Source organism: Squalius cephalus (genome assembly GCF_949319135.1).
Source record: "Squalius cephalus genome assembly, chromosome: 14".
In the NCBI taxonomy this organism is placed as follows: Eukaryota; Metazoa; Chordata; class Actinopteri; order Cypriniformes; family Leuciscidae; genus Squalius; species Squalius cephalus.
Window position 1 is genome coordinate 2,969,406 of NC_137135.1, and position 21,459 is coordinate 2,990,864.

Here is a 21,459-nt window from a genome sequence, read left to right on the forward strand (position 1 = left end):
TGATGATAATAACAAAACAAAAAAATCTGAATAAAATGGCAGGAAGTAAAAAGAAAAAGCATTTATTGATGATACAGAGAAAAAAGAGACACAGTTGGTCAGTCCATTTCTGAACTCTAGAGGCGCTGGATCCTTCAGTCCCGGTTCAGCGGCTGCTTCAGATCGAAGATGCCCGTTCCTCCTTTCACAACCTTCCCTGCGACCAGGCAAGCTGAGGGCGACCGCAGCTTATCAGAGGAGCCTGACAACACACACACACACACACACACACACACAATCACTACAGTGCTGAACTACAGGAGCATTACATCCAGAACCTGTAACACACTGTAACACATAACTCCTCCTCCTGGTCCTGATGATATACTGAACCTACTCCAGGTTCTTGCACACAAACCTTTCATTGCACTGCACTTTAAAACACACTGCACATACTATACACTTTATTGTTTAATATACTAAGCAAACATACTGAGCCTCAACCAATGCATTTCAATGTACAAATTGTCTTTGACATTTGATTCAATTTCAATGTCAAATATACCGGGCCACAACTACGGCCTCATTACTCGCCACAACACACACACAGCCTTTGGCCTAAAGCCATGCCATTAAAGAGAAAGGCTGAAGATCACTCTATAATAGGGGTGTAACAATATTTCATAGTATATTTCAGAATTACTTCGGTTAAGAATAATTTAACCTAATAAAAATACAAAATGGATAAAAATGTATTCATTATGTGAAACCCTAAAGGGGGAAAACCCCAACAACCTAGAGTCATCTAAACAGCAGCTGGAGCTTCACAGCTGAGACAGAAGACTGCACCCAGAGCTCAAGCATTTATCTAACACCTATTCAAACTCATATTAAGACATTTATTACACTATTTGAGAAATATAAGCCTATTTATGGCCTTAAAATTATGAAAAGTGAATTTTGAATCCCTGTATAAAAGTGACCCTGGATCACGTCTCCAGTCTCGAGTCGCACGGGTATCTCTGTGGCAATAGCCATCAATACATTGTATGGGTCAAAATTATACATTTTTATTTTATGCCAAAAATCATTAGGATATTAAGTAAAGATCATGTTCCATGAAGATATTCTGTAAATTTCCTACCGTAAATATATAAAACATGTATTTTTGTGAGTGAATGCAGCACAATCACCAACATAAATGAACAACTTTAAAGGAGATTTTCTCAATGTTTTGATTTTTGCACCCTCAGATTCCAGATGTCCGAGGGTTCGACTGGGACACACACACACACACACACACATACCCAGCATGGTGGCCTGCTTGAGGAACCTGTAGGAGGACTCGAAGGTCATCTGCTGTAGTGGAGAGCTGCTGGAGCGGATGGTGAAGCGGTTCAGCGGCTGGTACACTCCCTCGAAACACATGTACTCGGCCACCAGAGACAGGTGCCGCGGGTCCACCTCGATCCCTGAGGAGAAACACACACATTCAATATGTCCACAATATGGAGAGGATCACTCACTCACTCACTCACTCACTCACTCACTCACTCACTCACTCACTCACTCACTGACTCACTCACTGACTCACTGACTCACTCACTCACTCACTCACTCACTGACTCACTCACTCACTCACTGACTCACTGACTCACTCACTCACTGACTCACTCACTGACTCACTCACTCACTCACTCACTCACTCACTGACTCACTGACTCAGTCACTCACTCACTCACTCACTCACTGACTCACTCACTCACTGACTCACTCACTCACTGACTCACTCACTCACTGACTCACTCACTCACTCACTGACTCACTCACTCACTCACTCACTCACTCACTGACTCACTCACTGACTCACTCACTCACTCACTCACTGACTCAGTCACTCACTCACTCACTCACTGACTCACTCACTCACTGACTCACTCACTCACTCACTCACTCACTGACTCACTCACTCACTCACTGACTCACTCACTCACTCACTCACTGACTCACTCACTCACTCACTCACTGACTCACTCACTCACTCACTCACTCACTCACTCACACACTCACACACACACACACACACACACACACACACACACTCACACACTCACACACACGCACACACGCACACACAGGCTTTATTACCGTAGACAGCGAACACATCTTTGATCTCCTTCTCGATGACTCGCAGGGCCACCTCGATGCCGTATGTGTTGGCTATAGCATGAACCTCGTTGGAGTATAACCGGTTCAAGTCCAGGATCTAGAACCACAGAACGGGTCGCATTACATGCCATACATGCACTAGAGCATACTCACCGCAGTGCACCGCCGCTCATAAGACTGGGGTCGTGAGATTTATAATGGTTTTAAAGGAAGTCTCCTCTGCTCACCAAGGCGGCAGTTATTTGATTAAAAATACAGAAAAGTGATAATAATATTATGAAACATTATCTCGAAGGGCTTTTGAGCGGCAGTGTACACAGGAGTAGTGTGTGTAATAACAGTGAACAGACACAGAGAGTCAGAGGTGCTGCTGGTGAGAGCCTCACGTCCGCATGATTGAACATCTCGTGTAGGTTGATGCCCTCAGTGTTCAGCACCAGCTCTTTGCTGCCCTCCTTCGTGGTGACCTCACTCAGCAGGCAGCGCGAGATGCCCTTGGTCTCCATGATGACGGCGCTGTGGGCCTGCTGGGACACCACTGACGTCAGGTCGAAGTGCACCTTACTGACCGGCAGCACCAGGGTCAGCTGAGACACACACACACACACACACACACACAAGACAATCTCAACTCAATGCACACCGGTATACACACACTGACAACTCTGCTCTGGTCCTATTCATGACCAACATGAGTCTGGCTGACACTAGATCAAGTTTGTAGACAAACTTTAAGTTAACTTAAAAAAAAAGCCTAGCCATAAAGTTTGAAGTAGTTTTAAAAGCTTGAAGTTTGAGGGTTTTCAGTTTGTAATAGTTTTAAGTTTTAGTTTAGTAGTTTAGTTTAGTAGTTTTAGTCAGATAGACAGATAGATGGATATAGATAGATTAGAAATATAAGATAGATAGATAGATAGATAGATAAAGAAATATTAGAAAGAATAAATATTAGATAGATAGAAACAGTACACAGAAGCAGTGGTTAAAGTGGGATTCGACAGGTATTGATTTGACATATTGAGTATCGTGGTATAGCAATACTTTTCGGGACAAGAGTGTCACTGTGGCACCAACTATCACAATACTTATTTACTTGATATTTTAATGGTTTTATTTTGGTCCATCTACACTGATATGATCATGATGACACTATGTTAATAATTGCTGAACACCACAATATGAACACAAGCTTGTTTTTCACAATGTAAATTCAGATGAAAATTTTTATTTCTCTGACCTGCATATGTGCAATTTAAGACTTTTGAAGGCCAAAAAATGGACAAGAAATAGTTTTAAAACCATGTCAGTGGGCATTAGATTATATGTCAACACCTGCTCTCTCCTCATCTACATCTCCTTATCCTGCACTCCTTCTTCCCCTCCTGAAGCTGAACTTTGACTGATAGTCTTTTCTTTCTCGCCTGTGTCAGTGAAGAAAGTAAACAGGCTCAACTGATATTTATATGTTTTATGAATCAGATTCTGAGTTAATTGACTCAAGGCTGCCAGGAAAGCTGTGGCCTGAGTCAGTATTGCCATTAGGAGCCTTCTGCCAGCTTCGGGATTTGAAGACGTCTGTTTTTAAACATTAAAAGTTATTTTAAATAATACAGATTATAGGCTGTTTACCGCAGTTGGTGGAATTGGCAGACGTTCCCTTAGGCATCATGCGCTGTGGAAACGTGTCAAAGCATTCTCAGGAATAAATATGCAGCATTAACACACGTAGGTGATTTTGAATGAGTATTTCATGTCGATATACAGTGGCTGTGGCAGGAGCCGTCTCTGGCAGAGAGCCTTTAGGAAGGTGAACTGGTGACCCAAAGGTTGCTGGTTCGATTGCTCCGGGTGTGTGTATCCACGTTTGCAGTGTGTGTGTTCACTACTCTGCTCCTAATGTGTGTGCACTAACTTGGATGGGTGGATGGGGATGCTTCCACACACACCTCACACCACAGCCCGTTCACGGTGTCGTATTTGTAGTCCTCCACAGCGGGGCTCAACTGAAGCACAGCGTTGATCCTCATGGTCTCCTCTGACTGTGGCTGTTCAGAGCACTCAGCACCCGGGCCCTCGTCAGGGGATCCCGCCTCTTCCTGTGTGTGTGAGGTCACTTCCTGTTCGTCCTCGGCCACTTCCTGTTCCTGATCACTGCCCTGCTCTCCCTGCTCACCCTCCTCACTCTCATAGTCCACCTGAGGGTCACACCACACACAGCCGGTTATACACACTCCTGTGTCACACATATACAGGGGCCTATGGCTTGTTTAAATATATAAGCTAACTGTGATTTTGTATATTTATATTTCTGAAATGCATAACTTAGACAGTTTCCTCTGATAAAAGATCACTCTAAATCGTAATCTGGACTCATGCATTTTCTGTAAAGCTGCTTTGAAATGGTGTGTATTGTGAAAAGTGCTTTACAAATAAACGTGAATTGAATATGGCTTGTTCAATGCGGAAACTGCATAAAAATCATAAAGATATTCATAAAAATACGTTAGGTTCCATCGACTTGCATTCATACGCATGTGAATGCTGGAGACCGGAACGCAAGCTCAAGCAAAAGAAGCTCAAAAGGTCAAGTTTGGTGAACTCTGACCTGCAAATTCGCATCAAGTGGAGGGTAGACTGTATGTTTTTACTTTCTGGATTCATTATTATTTGTTATACGTTGAATTTATGTTTATAAAATAACGCAATATAACACATATCGCAACCATTGCAGTGTCTGATCAAGTCTCACGTGCTCAAAGTCATGTGACCGTAGCTTTACAGTATAACGTGTAACATCACAGCATTTGGCCAGATTCACTCGGATATACGACACAATAGAGAAGAACACATGAACACAACTCCTGTTTCACGCCGACTCGCGTTATCATCATCATATAACAGAAATGTATTACTATAGTGCTTCTCAAAGCAATAAGAATACAGTTTATTAAAACACATTTAATATCTCACTTTTTCATCCCTTAGACATTGTTTTTTATTACTAAAATTTAATTAAACCATTAAAACTTAAATACAGAAAAAAGAGCATTTACTGAAACAAAGCTGCAAAATTGTGCCATTTTACAGTCTTGATGTTGTGTTTGGGCTCTTTTTCAAAGTCTTGTGTTTCAGGCTCTACTAGAGCAGGTTTTCCTGCTTGAATGTTGATTATTTTCCTCATATTCTCCATTGTTGCGGCTCCTCTCTTCCCAGTCTGTCAGTAACGCTCTGTTTACTTCCTGTCTCTATGAAGCCCCTCCTTCTGAAAAGCACACTGTGCTCTGATTGGTCGGCTGGAGCAGTGTGTTGTGATTGGTCGAGCGCTTCGAGTGTGTTTGGGAAATGTCCCGCCCCTTACATAACCGCCAGTTTAACACACTACTAACTAACTCAACCAGGCCCCGCCCCTTTATTCTGCCTATTAATTATTATAATGAGGAATATTGTGACGTGTTCGTTCCCGGAAGAAACTCAAGACTACAATGGAGTTCAGAAACACTGACACTGATATAGATAAGAACTCAGAACTTGTTCATGCTCAAACAGCAACATCACACACTAAACACAGACGAACATGAAGCAGAGCAGAAATAAGGGGAACTTTAATACCTCCTCTTCCTGCTTTTCTTTTCTCTTGGAATCCGTAGCATCAGCATCACCTTCATTCGCCACGTCATCCACAATCATGTTGTTTTCTGCATCCTCATTGCCTTCATCCTGTGGAGAAGTCAGGCATGAGACGGTCATTATCCCATTATTACACGGCTCTGTGGAATACCTGATTCTGATTGGTCAAACGGTCATCCAGCGGTGTGATATTCCCAGATAACAACAGAAACACCGGCTCATCCGGGTCACTGAAGTCAGCAGCGCTATACGCTCGCTAGGAACGCTTTTTCCTTGTGGAAGTTTTGCATTTGGTGAGCTAATAAATTATTAAAACTCAGTCGAATCAATTTTTTTGTGTAGAGTTATTGAATTATGCCATCCACTATATGGACTCGCTCTTGTTTCACACAAACGCAGCGGCGGCCATTTTGTGACTATTGTTTTGTACACTGTTGGATTATAAGATACAAACAGGTACGATTTTAAAACAGTTTAATCTGAAATCAATATCTCTTATCTCCATAATTATTAATGCGTTGAAATTAATAAGTGTTGTGACTGTATACCGTATCTCTTAAATGTCCGTCTAGTTTGATCTCGCCGCTGAAACTGCTCTCTCCGCGGAAGCTTTGCGTTTAAACACCTGATAGAATATCTCAACTCAGATCAATATTTCGTGTTTAATGATTTACTGATGTGGCAAGTATCCGTGTAATAAGCGGATAATGTGCATCCAGCCGTTGTTATCTCAGAATAAACCCCCTTCAGGTGTGTGTGTGTGTGTGTGTGTGGGTGTTATCTCAGAATAAACCCCCTTCAGGTGTGTGTGTAGTGTATGTGGGTGTGTGTGAGTGTGTGTGGGTGTGGGTGTGTGTGTGTGTGTGTGTGTGTGTGTGTGTGAGTGAGTGAGTGAGTGATCTCAGAATAAACCCCTTCAGGAGTGTGTGTGTGTGTGTGTGTGTGTGTGTGTGTGTGTGTGTGTGTGTGTGTGTGTGTGTGAGAGAGTGATCGATAAAACACACACACACACACACCTGAAAGGAGTTTATTCTGAGATAACAACCGGCTGGATGAACATCATCCCTTACTTAAATCTCATGTTGTTAAAGTGAGAAAATGGTATCATGAATCGTATCGCATCGTGAGTCGAGTGAATGGTTACATCTCTAGTCGTGAGTGTGTACCTCTCGGGCCGCGACTCCAGCGGCGTCTCCTCCTCCTTCTCCGTCTCCATCGCCCGCCGTGGCTCTGCGCGTGTCCACCATACTGATCGCCGCCAGTTTAACGCTCAGCTTCTTAATGGCCTCCAGAAACAGCCGGAAGAATCTGTAACACACACACACGAGCCTGTGAGGCGCCTGGGAAGTCACGCTAGCAGAAGCAGGACACTGGGGCGTCAGGCACACCTGTGCTCCATGAAGTGGAGGATCTCGTCCGGGGTCAGCAGCTTGTCCTGCTGGTAGCGCTCCGGGGGCAAGAACTGGAACGTCAGATTGAAGACTCGCGATTTGTCGCCTCGTTTCTTCAACATGCGGAAGGTTTCCACCACATCCACCTTGTGAAGCACCTGTGGAGATCGAGAGCACATCATGCCAGGTCACACGGTTTACACATCATGTGAGGTCACACAACTCTTCCAACTTATATGACAGGGCTCATACATGAACATTTATGAGCAATATCACACTCATAGACATGTGAAATGGCTGCAGCGTTAATTTTGTGTGAAAAGATTGTTTTATCAATAAAATTTAGCAATAATTTCACACATATTGTCTTTTAAAAAATTCAAGCACTTTTCAAGCACCTTTTCATAAATATGGCTGTTTTCAGGGGTTTTCCAGGACTTACATTTCCAAAAGCCAAATTCAAGCACCTTTATGTCGAACCGTAAGACTTCCGCTCATCTTTGACAGCCCCCTGTCCGTGCAAATTAATAACAGCTGGTTCAGTCCCAACGGATGGCCTACAAAAAGGTCTCATTGCCAAGGTGTCACACAAGACACATCTCATGATGGATAAAAGCGAAGAGCTGTCTCAAGACCTTCGCAACCTAATTGTTCCAACACATAATGATGGCATTGGTTATAGGCGCCATTCTAAGCGTCTGAATGGTCCAGTGAGCGCTGTTGGGGCCATAATACGGAAGTGGAAAGACAATCATTTCACCATAAATTTGCCTCGACCAAGTGCTCCTCGCAAGATTTCTGACAGAGGAGTGAAAAGAATAATCAGAAGAGTTGTCCAAGAGCCAACACCAAGGTGTATGGTGTTTTTAGGGTAATGTGCAGTGCCATTTCTCCTCCAAACATGGTGTGTATTATGGCATCCAAACAATTCAATTTTGCTCTCATGTGACCACACTATATTCTCCCAGTATTTCACTGGCTTTTCCAAATGTTGTGCAGCAAATTTTAAACGAGCTTCAACATGCTTTTTCTTCAGTAATGGAGTCTTGCGTGGTGAGCGTGCACACAGGCCATGGCGGTGGAGTGCATTACTTACTGTTTTCTTTGAGACAACAGTACCTGCTATCTGCAGGTCTTTTTGAAGCTCTCCACAAGTGATCCTTGGCTCTTGGACAACTCTTCTGATTATTCTTTCATATCTATTCAGTGTAGATTTGAGATCTACAGCGAAGGGGAAAACCTTCTTGAATAACACAGCATATAGAGGAGTCACACTGAACAGGCCGTGCCCACCTCTGATAAACACACGCGTGTTAACTTCTTCCGCAGTGTCTTCACACGCTTCAAGGCTTTCTTGTTGGCCAGAACGGGGATGCTCATCATGGGGGTCTTGATGTTGGGGCTGGCAATCAAGAGTATTTCTCTTAATCTGTGGAGGATGATCTCACGTTAACACTTCGATCTATAGCATATTGGTACTGAATAAATATCAAGCAATTCAAACACCAGTCTGGAATAAAAGAGAACTAAATGTATATGTTGAATAAAAAAAAAAAAAACATTGGTCCTGAATGTGTTCATGTAGAGTTGTGTGATTTCCCTGTCAGTGAGGTCTGACCTGGGAATGCCGAGCGTGACGTTCATCTCGCCCCTGCCGGCGAAGTGGAAGGTGTTGAGGGTCATCTGTGTGGAGGGCTCCCCGATGCTCTGAGCCGCCAGCAGACCCACCGCCTCCCCGGGGTCACAGAGCGCCCGCTGCCACTTCAGCTGCAGGAGGGGCCTGAGTCTGACACACACACACACACACACACACACACACACACACACACACACAAAAAGGCGGGATTAGCTGAGGTGACGTGGCGCTAATAGACAGCAGACAAACGGCTAGTAGTGACATCAGAGCAATCCACCTGTCACTCAAGTGGCCACGCCCTTAATTATGCAGAACTTTAAGGCTTAATATAATTTAAACGGATGAGTTATTAAAAATTCACCCTCTCACAGTTTTCATGAAGGGCAAAATTAGCTTTATAGACCAAAACCACTTTTTTCTCCAGGCTGTAAACATCTTTTTCTCTGCTGTAAAGTTGTTCATTTTAACACGGGGGTTTATGGGACTGACTCTCTTCTGCAGCCGGCCTCTAGTGGCCAGTGGATGAACTGCAGGTTAAGTCACTTCCGTGTTGGATTAAAAAGAGAGACGGGAAGGTTGCCGCTTGATAAAAACAAATAATCAAATTACAAGCAATAACACAAATACAACAGAACAAACACTGTTTTCCATGTGTTTCAGGGGAGTCTAACAGTAATGAACATGAATAATCAAATGTAAGATAGCACTGCATAGTCTTCACTGTATAAATGAAATATGGATGAATCCTTATTAAAGTTACAGAAGTTATTCAGTCAAGAGCAGTGAGTAGTTTGTTGTTTGATTAACATCAAAACAAAAGCAGCAGGTTTATTAGGCTGCTGTCACTTTAAGAGCTGCACCGATCCAATATACTCATACACATGCTTTTTATTTCTCAACTGACTATGTTTACTAGGGTACTTATCGTGTGTGACTATGTCTGTTCAAACGCAAGAAGACGTGAAATAGAGCTCTATTCAGCATCAGCATTCGCACGCTGTCTGAATTCTGTCAGAGAAGCGGTTCACATTCGAGGCTTTCCGCTTCAGATCAAAAACTCCTTATGCAGTAAATCACGAACAACTGGAACAGTTAAAGGAGCACTATGCAGAAATGTTCAGTAACAAATGTATGTGAGTTTTTTGACACGGACATTTTTGTCCACTATGGACCTATGTGTAACTTTTTTAATTGACGTACAAGGGTTAATTATTTTAGTAACTTATTTAAATCTATGGAAACTCCTAGTTTCTGTAACCCTGTCAGACAGTAAACCATCCCAACAGATGTACCCTAGGAAACCTCTTCACCAACATCAGATGTAGTTGTGGACAATGGACTGACTCTAGTAGCTGTTCATCTTCTAGAGTGGCCCTTTAATCCAGATTGTTAAATGTTGAACAACCAACATGAATTCTTACCTGTCGGAGTCCACGGTTTCAGAAGACACCGGAAACTCCTGCTTGACGTTGAACTGATCCAGGTAGGACTCGACGATGGCCTCGAAGGTCTCGGACACTGAGCCGAAGCAGATGTCGGGCCGGTGAACAGCCAGACACGGGTCCGGGCAATGAGACGTCTTCTTCAGATACCTCCTCCGGCCCGGCTCGCCCAGAGCTCTCCACCTCTCCATGAGCTAACACAAGACACAACACTGTCATGCACTTCAAGTCACAGTGAAACCAAAATGCAGCATCTCTTCTCTTCTCTGATGACGAGGGCGGAGCTATAATCTGTCACTCACATGAGATCAGCCAATAGCAAACCACAATCATCCAATCAACTCCCCACAGACACAATCAAGCCCCGCCCACATCTGTTCTTGTTCCAGAAGCGTTTCAAGCGCAAATTCCCTTTCATGCCGACTTTAAAACCCTCATCCTTCCCTTGGGTCATTTTGACCCGAAATTCATTTTTAATAATTTTTTTGAAATTGAGTGCTCATCAGAGGGGTCCAAGACCCCTGGACTTTTGTCGCACTTGAATACACAAAAAAATTTAATGGATTCAAGGTGTTTTGTGGTCGAAATTTAAAAAAGTAACAAATCCTTCCCTCGCAAATTTGACCCCTTAGGAATGCGAGGAATCCTTCAGAGAATTGAGAATTTTTAGGTTTTTCTATGTGTAAACTAAAAATGCTAAAACTTTACCAAAAACCGATTTTATAATGTCTACATGTGTATCTGAATGCATACTGAAATTAACTGACTTTAGGACCCAGAGGAACAGCTCATTTGCTCCATATAGAGCTATAAGGCCATCTAGTGGATGTAATATCATGTTATATTATTTATTTTCCACAAGAGGTCAGCAAAGACACTCAATGTAAGATATTTTGAGCTGAATAAAAAGGGTTATGCATGAAATTGTGAGTTATTTTGAATTTAAGTTGAAAGAATGTGAGGAATGTGCTTAAATTACTATTTATTTCTTATTTGTTGATCAAATCTAGTAATTTAAAGGTAAATAAAATAAAAAAAATAACAAAAAATTGCATTAAAAAATAGAAAAGATATTATCAAAATTAAAATAAAATAAGCTTTCTAGACAAAACTACAATTTTTTTTTTTATAAGTTTAGGGCTTCGGGTCATTTTGACCCGCGAGGGAAAGATGTTTCAAAGTGCGATGGAAGGACGAGGGTTAAACAATACTGTGTTTTTCTGGAAAGGTTTGATGAACTGAATCATCTTTCTAACAAGCATCTGTAAGCTGAAACTCTCCACAAAGGCTCCAGTACCTGTAGAGTGGCCGCCTCTCTCCCATTGGCCAGATCCTGGGCCTCCATGTGAGACTTCAGCTTGCTCATCTTCTTCTGCGAGAACAGCAGAAAGCCACCGTCTCTGGGAGAAACATGCTCATGTTTGGCTTTCCATCTCTTAATGGCTTTAAAGTGATTATACGCTTCCTGTGGGTCCATTTTATCCAGGACTTCATCCAAGCACTTAGACTTTCTGATAACCTGATAAATAGGAAATAATGCACTGTTAAACAGTGTTGTGTGTAACCCATTACAAGTAACTTGACAAGTAAGTTTTTACTTTTGTTATTAAGTAACTAGTAAAGTAACGCATTACTTCGATTTACAACAAAATATCGGTTACTTTTTCCTTTTTTTGTGTGTGTGAACATGATGGTTATCTTTAGTTTTATATTTAGTGCCTCTACTGTACTCTACTTCTACTCTACAAGAGTAAACATGCATTTCCTTCAGCCTGAGACTTCATTTCACTTTTGGTGTGAAAAGTCCTGAACATTTGCCAAAAATATAACTTTTTTTGTTGTTATTAAAAAACAAACAAGCAAGCCCAGCCCAGGTGAGAAAAAGTAACGCAAAAGTAATGTAATGCATTACTTTTCATAAAAAGTAACAAAATTAGTTACTTTTTTGGGGAGTAACACAATATTGTAATGCATTACTTTTAAAAGTAAGTTTCCCCAACACTGCTGTTAAATGTAGTGCAGAAACATGTCTGTGTACGGTCACCTCGTAGTTGTCTTTGATGAAAGGGAACTGGCGCGGCTGTAGGAACTGGATCTTGGGGACGTCGAGCCCGTCTTCTCCGTAAAGAAACTGGACCACACTTCCATCACTGTCCCGCACAGTCATATCGTACTGGACCACCAGACCTTCCAGATGCTTGATCACACACCTGAAACACAGCAGCACTTCAGATCAGCCGACAGAAGAGAGTGATGAAGCAGAAGCGGCTCAGTTAGACCCAGATCTACCTCTGCAGATAACCAGATCGACTGGTTTTGACCGCAGTGTCCACAAGTCCTTCACGACCAGCCATGCAATGGAAAAAGAACTCCTGAAAATAGAAAGAGAGACACCACTTACATTTGCTACACACAGTGACATACAGAGATTTTCAGATGAAGCATACCGGGTTTCATTTCAATTGATCAAAGTTTGGCCGAGATACAGCATCTAATCTGATTTTGGGTCAACATCACAATAACTTTTGGGCAAAAAGTTATAGCAAAATTCTGTTCAGTCATTTCTGTGTGGCTCAGTCCAGTGATCGTCTGAGCCAATTTTAGTAAGAATTGTGCAAAATTTGTAGCAAAAAAAACCCAGATTATAATATATTTCAATGTAAGACACTGGTTCACATTTTTTATTTGGGAATTTTACCTAAAAGAAAATAAATAAAGGGGACAACAGGGCTAGAGGCGCACCGGGGTAAAATAAAAATATTAAGAATCAAAATAAAAGTCTTGGATCAGAAAAACAGAATTACATTTGTTGTTTCTTTGCTTGTACATTCCACGACCCAATGAAAACGGTCTTACGAAGGGGTCGTGGTGCGACCCACCGGTTGAGAAACACAGATGTGGGATATGCAATGTGATCAGCATGAGAAGAGTATGCTGGTGAAATATATTTCACTTTTCTAGATTAAAGATTTCAAAAGTTCCAACCATTTGAATAGTGAATTTTTGAACTGGTGGTGGCGCTATAGAGTCAGTCCTAGAGACCCAAAAGTTGGTCAGATTATAATTCAATACAAGCACTACAAGTGTGCCAATTTTCATTATTTTCCTCTGTCCCGTTCATAGGGCTGCCATAGACTCCCACTGGGGAGGAATGATATTCAAGTAAACTAACAATTCCCAGTGGCTTCGGTTCTTGACCCCTAACTAGGGTGAAGGATGTTGAACAAACCCCTCTGAGCAACAGTGACTACTGACAAAACTGTGCACTCACAATTGTTACGTCCAGAGACGAAATATTATTATTGTCATGGTCCATCAGAAGAGCTGTGTTCTTTAATGTTGCTACTGGTATTGTATTTATATTTTATTGTTGTGTCTCCAACAGTTGCTCTCTTCAGTTTAACTGTGGAGGTTACTTTTATTCACCTTTAACCGGCCTTTTCTTTGTTTTATTGTTGTTGCTGTTAAAGTCAAGTTTATTAGTTATCTTATTGGATGCTTGTTTTGTTCATCTGGAAGCTGTAGGGAGGTGGACGCCTCTGTTTTCTCCTGTTTTGGGGCCAGGAAGAGAGATCGGGTACAATTCTGTTATTAATTCCCTTTTCTTTGGTAGTTTAGTCAGTTCCCCAGTTAGATTGCTTCTAGTTTGTTGTTTTGGCCTTGCCCTCTTCTGAAGCCATTGCTTCCCTTAAAGTTTATTTTTCTATTATAGCTTGTCTTGTTCCATGAGCTCATAATAATAAAAACACTTCAAGATAATCAGTTTGCTCGTGGTGCTGTGGCAGGACTCGGATCAACGCTCTTAATTACTGTTGCGTCCGCCTTGACCCCTAGACTCATCACAATCCAGCCTGAACGCACCTGAGGTTTGATCCCTGTCAGGAATCTGCCGGTCACGAATCCTCCGGAGCGCGGCTGCGGTTCATAGGGCTGAAAGCAGGGCAGGGATTTCCCAGAAGGCATCAGTGGTGGCCGGCGGCCCTCCAGCTCAATCTGACCCAGTAAACAGGAGATCTGCACATACACAGGAACAAGGGTCAGGCGACGATCACAACAACAACATCTGCTTTAACCAATCTCAATCAGGGATCAAACAAGGCATCAGCGGAGCACTTTTCCATGATCGCTGATCTGGACATTAAGTAATGTCTCCGCAATGACGTTGCAAATGTATTGTCATTTTGTAGTATAGAAGCAATTTTATCTGCGCATAGAAAAACTGTCTTGCATTATCTGATCTGCTCCGATCAAAACATATAACACGATTATCAGCCGATCGATCAGAGCACCCTTGAAATGTGTGGTGTTCACTGACTGTGAACTGAGCCGAAGCACAACAATAATGTTCTTAAAATATCTTCATCACATTATCAACAAGTTTAACAATCACATTATCACATTCCTGTTCTCCTGTCCCCAAATCTAAGGCCCCTTGAAATATTAAAGTCTTTTGTTATTCCACTTTTTATGATCTTTTTATGAATTTTTAAGGATGCACAGGATGAACTGTGCAAAAGTGATTAAAAAAAGCTGACATCAGAGCAATCCACCTGTCACTCAAGTGGCCACGCCCTTAATTATGCAGAACTTTAAGGCTTAATATAATTTAAACGGATGAGTTATTAAAAATATTCACCCCCTAACAGTTTTCATGAAGGGCAAAATTAGCTTTATAGACCAAAACCACTTTTTTCTCCAGGCGGTGAACATGTTTTTCTCTGCTGTAAAGTTGTTCACTTTAACATGGGGGTTTATGGGACTGACTCTCTTCTGCAGCCGGCCTCTAGTGGCCAGAGGATGAACTGCAGGTTAAGTCTCTTCAGTGTTGGACTGAAGAGAGAGACGGGAGGCTGCCGCTTGGTTCAGGCCTGCGCTGTGGGAAACATCACCTGCATGGTGTTGACCGTCGAGCCCTTGGCCCCGGACTGCACCATCAGCTGGAGGTTGTTTTCTGGGAAGGAGCGATGGAGACCCAGTGGCATGCAAACCTGACGACCAGAGGAAACCCATTAAGACAGAGTGATCGAACTTCCACAGCAAGGACATTTTGAGACGAGACATTTTCAGCACCTTGTTGATGTTGTTGTTCACTTGATTGACCTCCTCTTTGAACTTCAGGTCCACCATGTTGAAATCTCTCTGGTCTGTGTTGAGATGTGCGTCCTGCCAGCGCTCTCGGGCTTCAGCGTCTCCGGCGGACGCAGGCAGGTTAAACGCAGCCCGGAGAGCCTGTGTGAAACATGAGAGTCAATGAACATGAACTGACAATACTCCCTCATAATATACTGGATATCTTTAAACAGAGGATCATATTAGTTTAGTTAGAGGATCTTTGCCATGTTTTACACATCTGACACTTTATTCAGTGTTTCATCATTTCTTCTTACTCCAACCCAAGTCCCCCTGTGGTGAAAGTCCAGCTTTTAATGTTGTTTATGTGTCTATGTGGTGTTTTTAATATGCTTTAAGACAAAGCATGTGTAAACTCATAAGTCGACAGCATTGCTGAGTATTTCCTCCTTAAAACTGCAGTGAACCAAAGACAGTCTCAAACACACGCTTTGAAATCGCTGGTGTTTCTGACGTCACAAACTACCTTGTAACCAATCAGATCAACGTGTGATCATCAACCAGTGGATCTCTGAGCTGAGGGAGTGAGTGGAGGCGGGGCTCATTTGCATATACAGAAATAATGATACTATGAGGTTGAAAAGACTGTTTATGAAGCGGTTTCATATCTATACATGACAATCTCTGGATCAGAACACAGATCTGAACGTCCCTGTGATCAAAGGTTTAATAGACACAAGAGCCGAATCGCTGTGGAATAACATCGAGTGTGTGTTTGAATCAAGACTGCGATCTTTTAACGATTAATCGTGCAGCTCTAGCACAAGCATATACATATGTTCAGACAGTCACACAGATCTGACGGTAATGATAGAGCGATGTACCTTGGAGCCGCATGAGACTGACTTCTGGATAATTTTCCTTCTTTGTTTGTTGGCTCCATCTTTGACTAGAATGTCCTCCACACCTGTCAGAAGCAAATGAGAGTTAAACACAAATCCTCGCTCTGAGTGTTGAGCGTGGTGAGCTGTGGACTGCGGTGTGTGTTACCCAGGGTGAAGCCGCGGTAGAGCTGCAGGAAGGCGGTGAAGAGTCGGGCGAGGCAGCTGAGCAGTTTCCCGCTGGTCTGTCCGCCGTAGAGCTCGTAGCAGCAGTGGACCAGACCGTACGCCGAGCTGCCGTACTGAGCCTTATCCAGAACCCCCATCAGGAGCTCGCCCTGGCGGATCACCACCTGACACACACACACACCACATCAACACCCCGCCACAGGCAACATACACACCGCAACAACACACTAATGCCTGGTTCAGATTACACGATTTGTTTGTCTGATACGATAGTCACTGCGTCAGATTATGCGATTTTCACTCCTAAAATCTTGTCGTGTCGTGGACAAGAAACATTCACTCACTCTAGCTCACTCACTCATGCACACACACACACACTCACTCACTCACTCACTCTAGCTCACTCACTCACTCACTCTAGCTCACTCACTCATGCACACACACACACACTCACTCACTCACTCACTCTAGCTCACTCACTCATGCACACACACACTCACTCACTCACTCGCACAAGAAACATGTCAGACTAAACGTTGCTTTCCGACTAGTCATCGTGTGCCGTCTCGCACACACACACTCACTCGCACACATACATACACACACTCACTCGCACACACAAACTCACTCACTCACTCACTCACTCTAGCTCACTCGTTTTCAAACTTTTTCAAGAGCGACCCTTTTTTTTTTTTTTTTTAATTGACGCGACCCATAGGCCTATTCTTAAGCCTTTTGTTAACAACCGCTTTTGATGATGCACGTGCAGTGGCTTATCCGTGACGCGATCGTAACGCAAAGTTGATTCTGCACTCTTTTGATCTAGCTAAAGCTACAGGGATGCTAATGAACCGGTAAACCATTAACCATTGTAAGAATTTTAACCAATTAATAGCCTACTATCGTTTGCTGTATGCTTAAAAAATTCACTAAAAATATTCCACAACAAATCCTTTAAATTTAATGATATTCAGAACAGAACAAGAATGAAAAAATATATATATCTATAAACAAGCCAAAGCGAAATAATTTAAAGCGAAAGTGAAAGTAAGCGGCGTTGGGCTCACGTAACTCTCTCATTCGAATACATTTTTTTCCATATTCGCGATTTATTTGGATGCTAAACTATTATTTATTATAGGCTTATAAGAAAAAATGAAAATGATTATCCCCCCAAATTTTAAATATTTATTAGGCTTCAAAAAATATAAAAACTTTTAATTTAAGTGAACTTAAAACAAACCTTACATAAACCCATTATAAATGTCATATTTACCTGTGCCTTTCCTGTCTAACAGGTATGAAATATACAAAAAAATTGAATAAGATTATCAAAACATTCTGCACTGCATAAATTATAAACTAAATATAGATAAATCCTTATTAAAGCTACAAGCATTCTTTAGTCAAGAGCAGTTAGTAATTTTCTCCGAGAATTAGCTGCTGCCACTTTAGGACCAGCCACAGCTGACGATCTCACGCATCCCATTCTCTCACTACTCTTTACTTTAATTTAAGATTTTATTTAACTCATTTAAGACTGTTATTGTGAGGATAGCCTACTCGACAAAACGGACATGGCATACATGTGTGTTGTTCGTTCTAGCGCGAAAGAGAACTTGATACTGGCGCGCGTCTATCTGTGGGTCGTGTGTGTGTGTGTGTGTGTGTGTGTGTGTGTGTGTCAGGAGGACATTCACTGACAGCGCGTTCTCTTTTGTCTTGTCGCGCATGAAAAAGCATTTGCATGAATAAGAGCGGGATCATATAACGATAGCTTAGTTACTGTTGTTGTTTCTGGCGTTTCATCGCCTGTGCCGCAAACGCGATACCACGGAGGAGCAGGACCGAGCCTATGTCGATGCGCGCGCGTCCGGGAACATCGCGTGCACACTATATAAACAAATTATAGCAAACGGGATTTTGGATTTTGAAAAGTGGGGAGGACACGTCCCTCCTGTCCCCATAGGAAATTACGCTCGTGGGCTTCTTTGTACTTGACTCACGTTCCAATATCGATCCCTCTTCAGAAAATCACCATCTTCACATGCGCAAAAATGTGCTTGGAAACATCACAGTGGAGCGGTGCTTACGCTGAATGGCACGAACTGTAGGCTATTGACTATTTAAACAGAGCAGTGTAATTTTTATGTGAGGTTGACTATTTTATTTTGATAAATGAACCGGCTGCGATGTCAAGATTGCAATGCTGGAATGCGTGTGAGGCGCCACCGGCACGATGGAATCACTCACTCACTCACTCACTCACTCTAGCTCTCTCACTCAAGCTCACTCTAGCTCACTCACTCACTCTAGCTCACTCACTCACTCACTCTAGCTCTCTCACTCAAGCTCACTCACTCACTCTAGCTCACTCACTCACTCACTCTAGCTCACTCACTCTAGCTCACTCTAGCTCACTCACTCACTCACTCACTCACTCACTCACTCACTCACTCACTCACTCACTCACTCACTCTAGCTCACTCTAGCTCACTCTAGCTCACTCACTCACTCACTCACTCTAGCTCACTCACTCATGCACACACACTCACTCACTCACTCACTCACTCACTCACTCACTCACTCACTCACTCACTCACTCACTCACTCTAGCTCACTCACTCACTCAAGCTCACTCATGCACACACACTCACTCACTCACTCACTCACTCACTCACTCACTCACTCTAGCTCACTCTAGCTCACTCTAGCACGCTCACTCTCACTCACTCACTCACTCACGCACGCACGCACGCACGCACGCACGCTCGCTCGCTCGCTCGCTCGCTCGCTCGCTCGCTCGCTCGCTCGCTCACTCACTCACTCACTCACTCACTCTAGCTCACTCACTCACTCAAGCTCACTCATGCACACACACTCACTCACTCACTCACTCACTCACTCACTCACTCACTCACTCTAGCTCACTCTAGCACGCTCACTCACTCACTCACTCACTCACTCACTCACTCACTCACTCACTCACTCACTCACTCACGCACGCACGCACGCACGCACGCTCGCTCGCTCGCTCACTCACTCACTCACTCACTCACTCACTCACTCACTCACTCAGAAAACAGCGCACGAGTTCCAGTCTTCTTGCTCTTGATGCCTGGCTCGACTTAAAAACACATGCAAATGATAAACTTTCACTCTATGATGGTTAAACTTTGCAAATAATCTGCGAATCACGTGCGTTCTGAACCGGGGACAGCCGACCAGTACAGATCATGGATCAACTACGATCCCTATACTTGACATCGCACATCCTGAGATGTGACAATCGAGCACATCGCGATATCGATGCAAAAACGATATATGGTGCAGCTCTAAGTCGATGTATTGATTATCGCCACAGGTTACATGTATCCGAGTGAAACGGCTTCGGGAACAGGCACAGGATTTTTGTGGATGTGTAACACTGAGCCAGAGCAGATTGGTTTCTCTCTTCAAACTCTGTATAAACTGAAGCTCTGTCATAGAGTGTATGTTCCTTCATCACCTGGGATTCACACATGGACTCGGGATTGTATCCTGGAACAGATCTGGGAGGTTCCTTCACCCAGGCTTTACTGGGAATCTTCGCCTTTCCTGTCAAGTTTAAAGGGATGCAGTTTTCTGGGATGACGTTCAGCAGAAGGGTTGACACCACCTTGGAAAAACAACAACGAAATATTGGTATTCATGCAAGACCAATAATCAGTTTCCGGGATTCTGGAAGAATGCATTCGGGAGTCAGCTCAACACACACACCACCAGTCAAACGCCTGGGATCGCTAAGAGTTTTCGGTGAGAAGTCTCTTCTGCTCACCAAGGCTGCATTTATTTGATTAAAAATATAAAAATATTGTGAAATATTATTGTAATGTACATCATCTGTTTTCTATGTGAATATACAGTAAAGTGTAATGTATTCCTGTGATCAAAGCTGAATGTTCAGCATCATTACTCCAGTCTTCAGTGTCACATGATCCTTCACAAATCACTCTAATATGAGGATTTGATGATCAAGAAACATTTATGATTATTATCAGTGATGAAAACAGTTTTGGACAATTTCAATTTCAGGATTCTTAGAAAGTTCAAAAGAACAGCGTCTATCTGAAATATAAAGCTTTGGTAACATTAAACACTACCATTCAAAAGTTTGGGGTCAATACGATTTTTAATTTTATTTTTTTGGGGGAAGAAATAAAAGAAATTGACATTTTTATTCATCAAGGATGAATTAAAGTGATCAAAAGTGACAGTAAAGACACTTATAATGTTACAAAATATTATATCTAAAATAAATGCTGTTCTTTTGAAGTTTCTATTCATCAAAGAATCCTGAAATTGAAATTGTCCAAAACTGTTTTCAACACTGATAATAATCATAAATGTTTCTTGATCATCAGATCCTCATATTAGAGTGATTTCTGAAGGATCATGTGACACTGAAGACTGGAGTAATGATGCTGAAAATTCAGCTTTGATCACAGGAATAAAGTACACTTTACTGTATATTCACATAGAACATTGGGATAATATTTCACATTTTACAGTATTTTTAATCAAATAAACGCAGCCCTGGTGAGCAGAAGAGACTTCTTTAAAAAAAACATTAAAACCTTAACGTTTGACTGGTAGTGTACGTGAACACCTCTGATGACGATGTGGACGCCGTGCGTTTGATGATGTGTGTGATGATGTGGAGATCACCTGCTTCCCTGTCCAGAGCTGCACGGGTTTGACGAGCGCGGGCCGGAGGAGCTTCACCCGGCCGGTCTTGTCCGTCAGGCCCCGGTAGACGAGAGCCGTGTACTGATCCCGCGTGAAGAAGCACCCGCGGATGGTCATGCTGGAGCCGGACACCATGTGGTCCTGGATCAGGCCAGCGAGCGGCTTCCCGTCCTGCAGGAGCAGAGCAGCACCAGTGAAGCCTTCCCTAAACTACACACAATCACAGCCCTCGGTGCTCCTCGCGTGTCGGGCAAACACGAAAAATAATTAAAAAATAATATATTTTTTTTATATCAATGAAATGAATGTACTATATTTTAGTTTGATAATCTTTTTTATTTAATATT

The 21,459-nt window shown here is 42.7% G+C and overlaps 1 protein-coding gene across 1 annotated transcript in view; it reads right to left on the minus strand.

Moving 5' to 3' along the window:
- Positions 1-46: 46 nt before the first annotated feature.
- Positions 47-21,459, minus strand: part of polr1a (RNA polymerase I subunit A) — a 36,820-nt gene continuing 15,407 nt past the window's right edge. Inside the window, exons 14-34 of the mRNA XM_079892663.1 lie at positions 21,092-21,283; positions 19,893-20,042; positions 16,365-16,548; positions 16,199-16,281; positions 15,315-15,473; positions 15,134-15,232; positions 14,106-14,258; positions 12,534-12,616; positions 12,289-12,454; positions 11,542-11,763; positions 10,224-10,438; positions 8,785-8,952; positions 8,460-8,595; positions 7,164-7,324; positions 6,942-7,083; positions 5,758-5,865; positions 4,095-4,343; positions 2,535-2,735; positions 2,128-2,245; positions 1,287-1,451; positions 47-241 (exon numbers count right to left, since the gene is read on the minus strand). Coding sequence (XP_079748789.1) covers positions 135-241; positions 1,287-1,451; positions 2,128-2,245; positions 2,535-2,735; positions 4,095-4,343; positions 5,758-5,865; positions 6,942-7,083; positions 7,164-7,324; positions 8,460-8,595; positions 8,785-8,952; positions 10,224-10,438; positions 11,542-11,763; positions 12,289-12,454; positions 12,534-12,616; positions 14,106-14,258; positions 15,134-15,232; positions 15,315-15,473; positions 16,199-16,281; positions 16,365-16,548; positions 19,893-20,042; positions 21,092-21,283 — 3,261 coding nt within the window. The 3' untranslated portion in view covers positions 47-134. The remainder of the gene's footprint in view (positions 242-1,286; positions 1,452-2,127; positions 2,246-2,534; positions 2,736-4,094; positions 4,344-5,757; positions 5,866-6,941; positions 7,084-7,163; positions 7,325-8,459; positions 8,596-8,784; positions 8,953-10,223; positions 10,439-11,541; positions 11,764-12,288; positions 12,455-12,533; positions 12,617-14,105; positions 14,259-15,133; positions 15,233-15,314; positions 15,474-16,198; positions 16,282-16,364; positions 16,549-19,892; positions 20,043-21,091; positions 21,284-21,459) is intronic.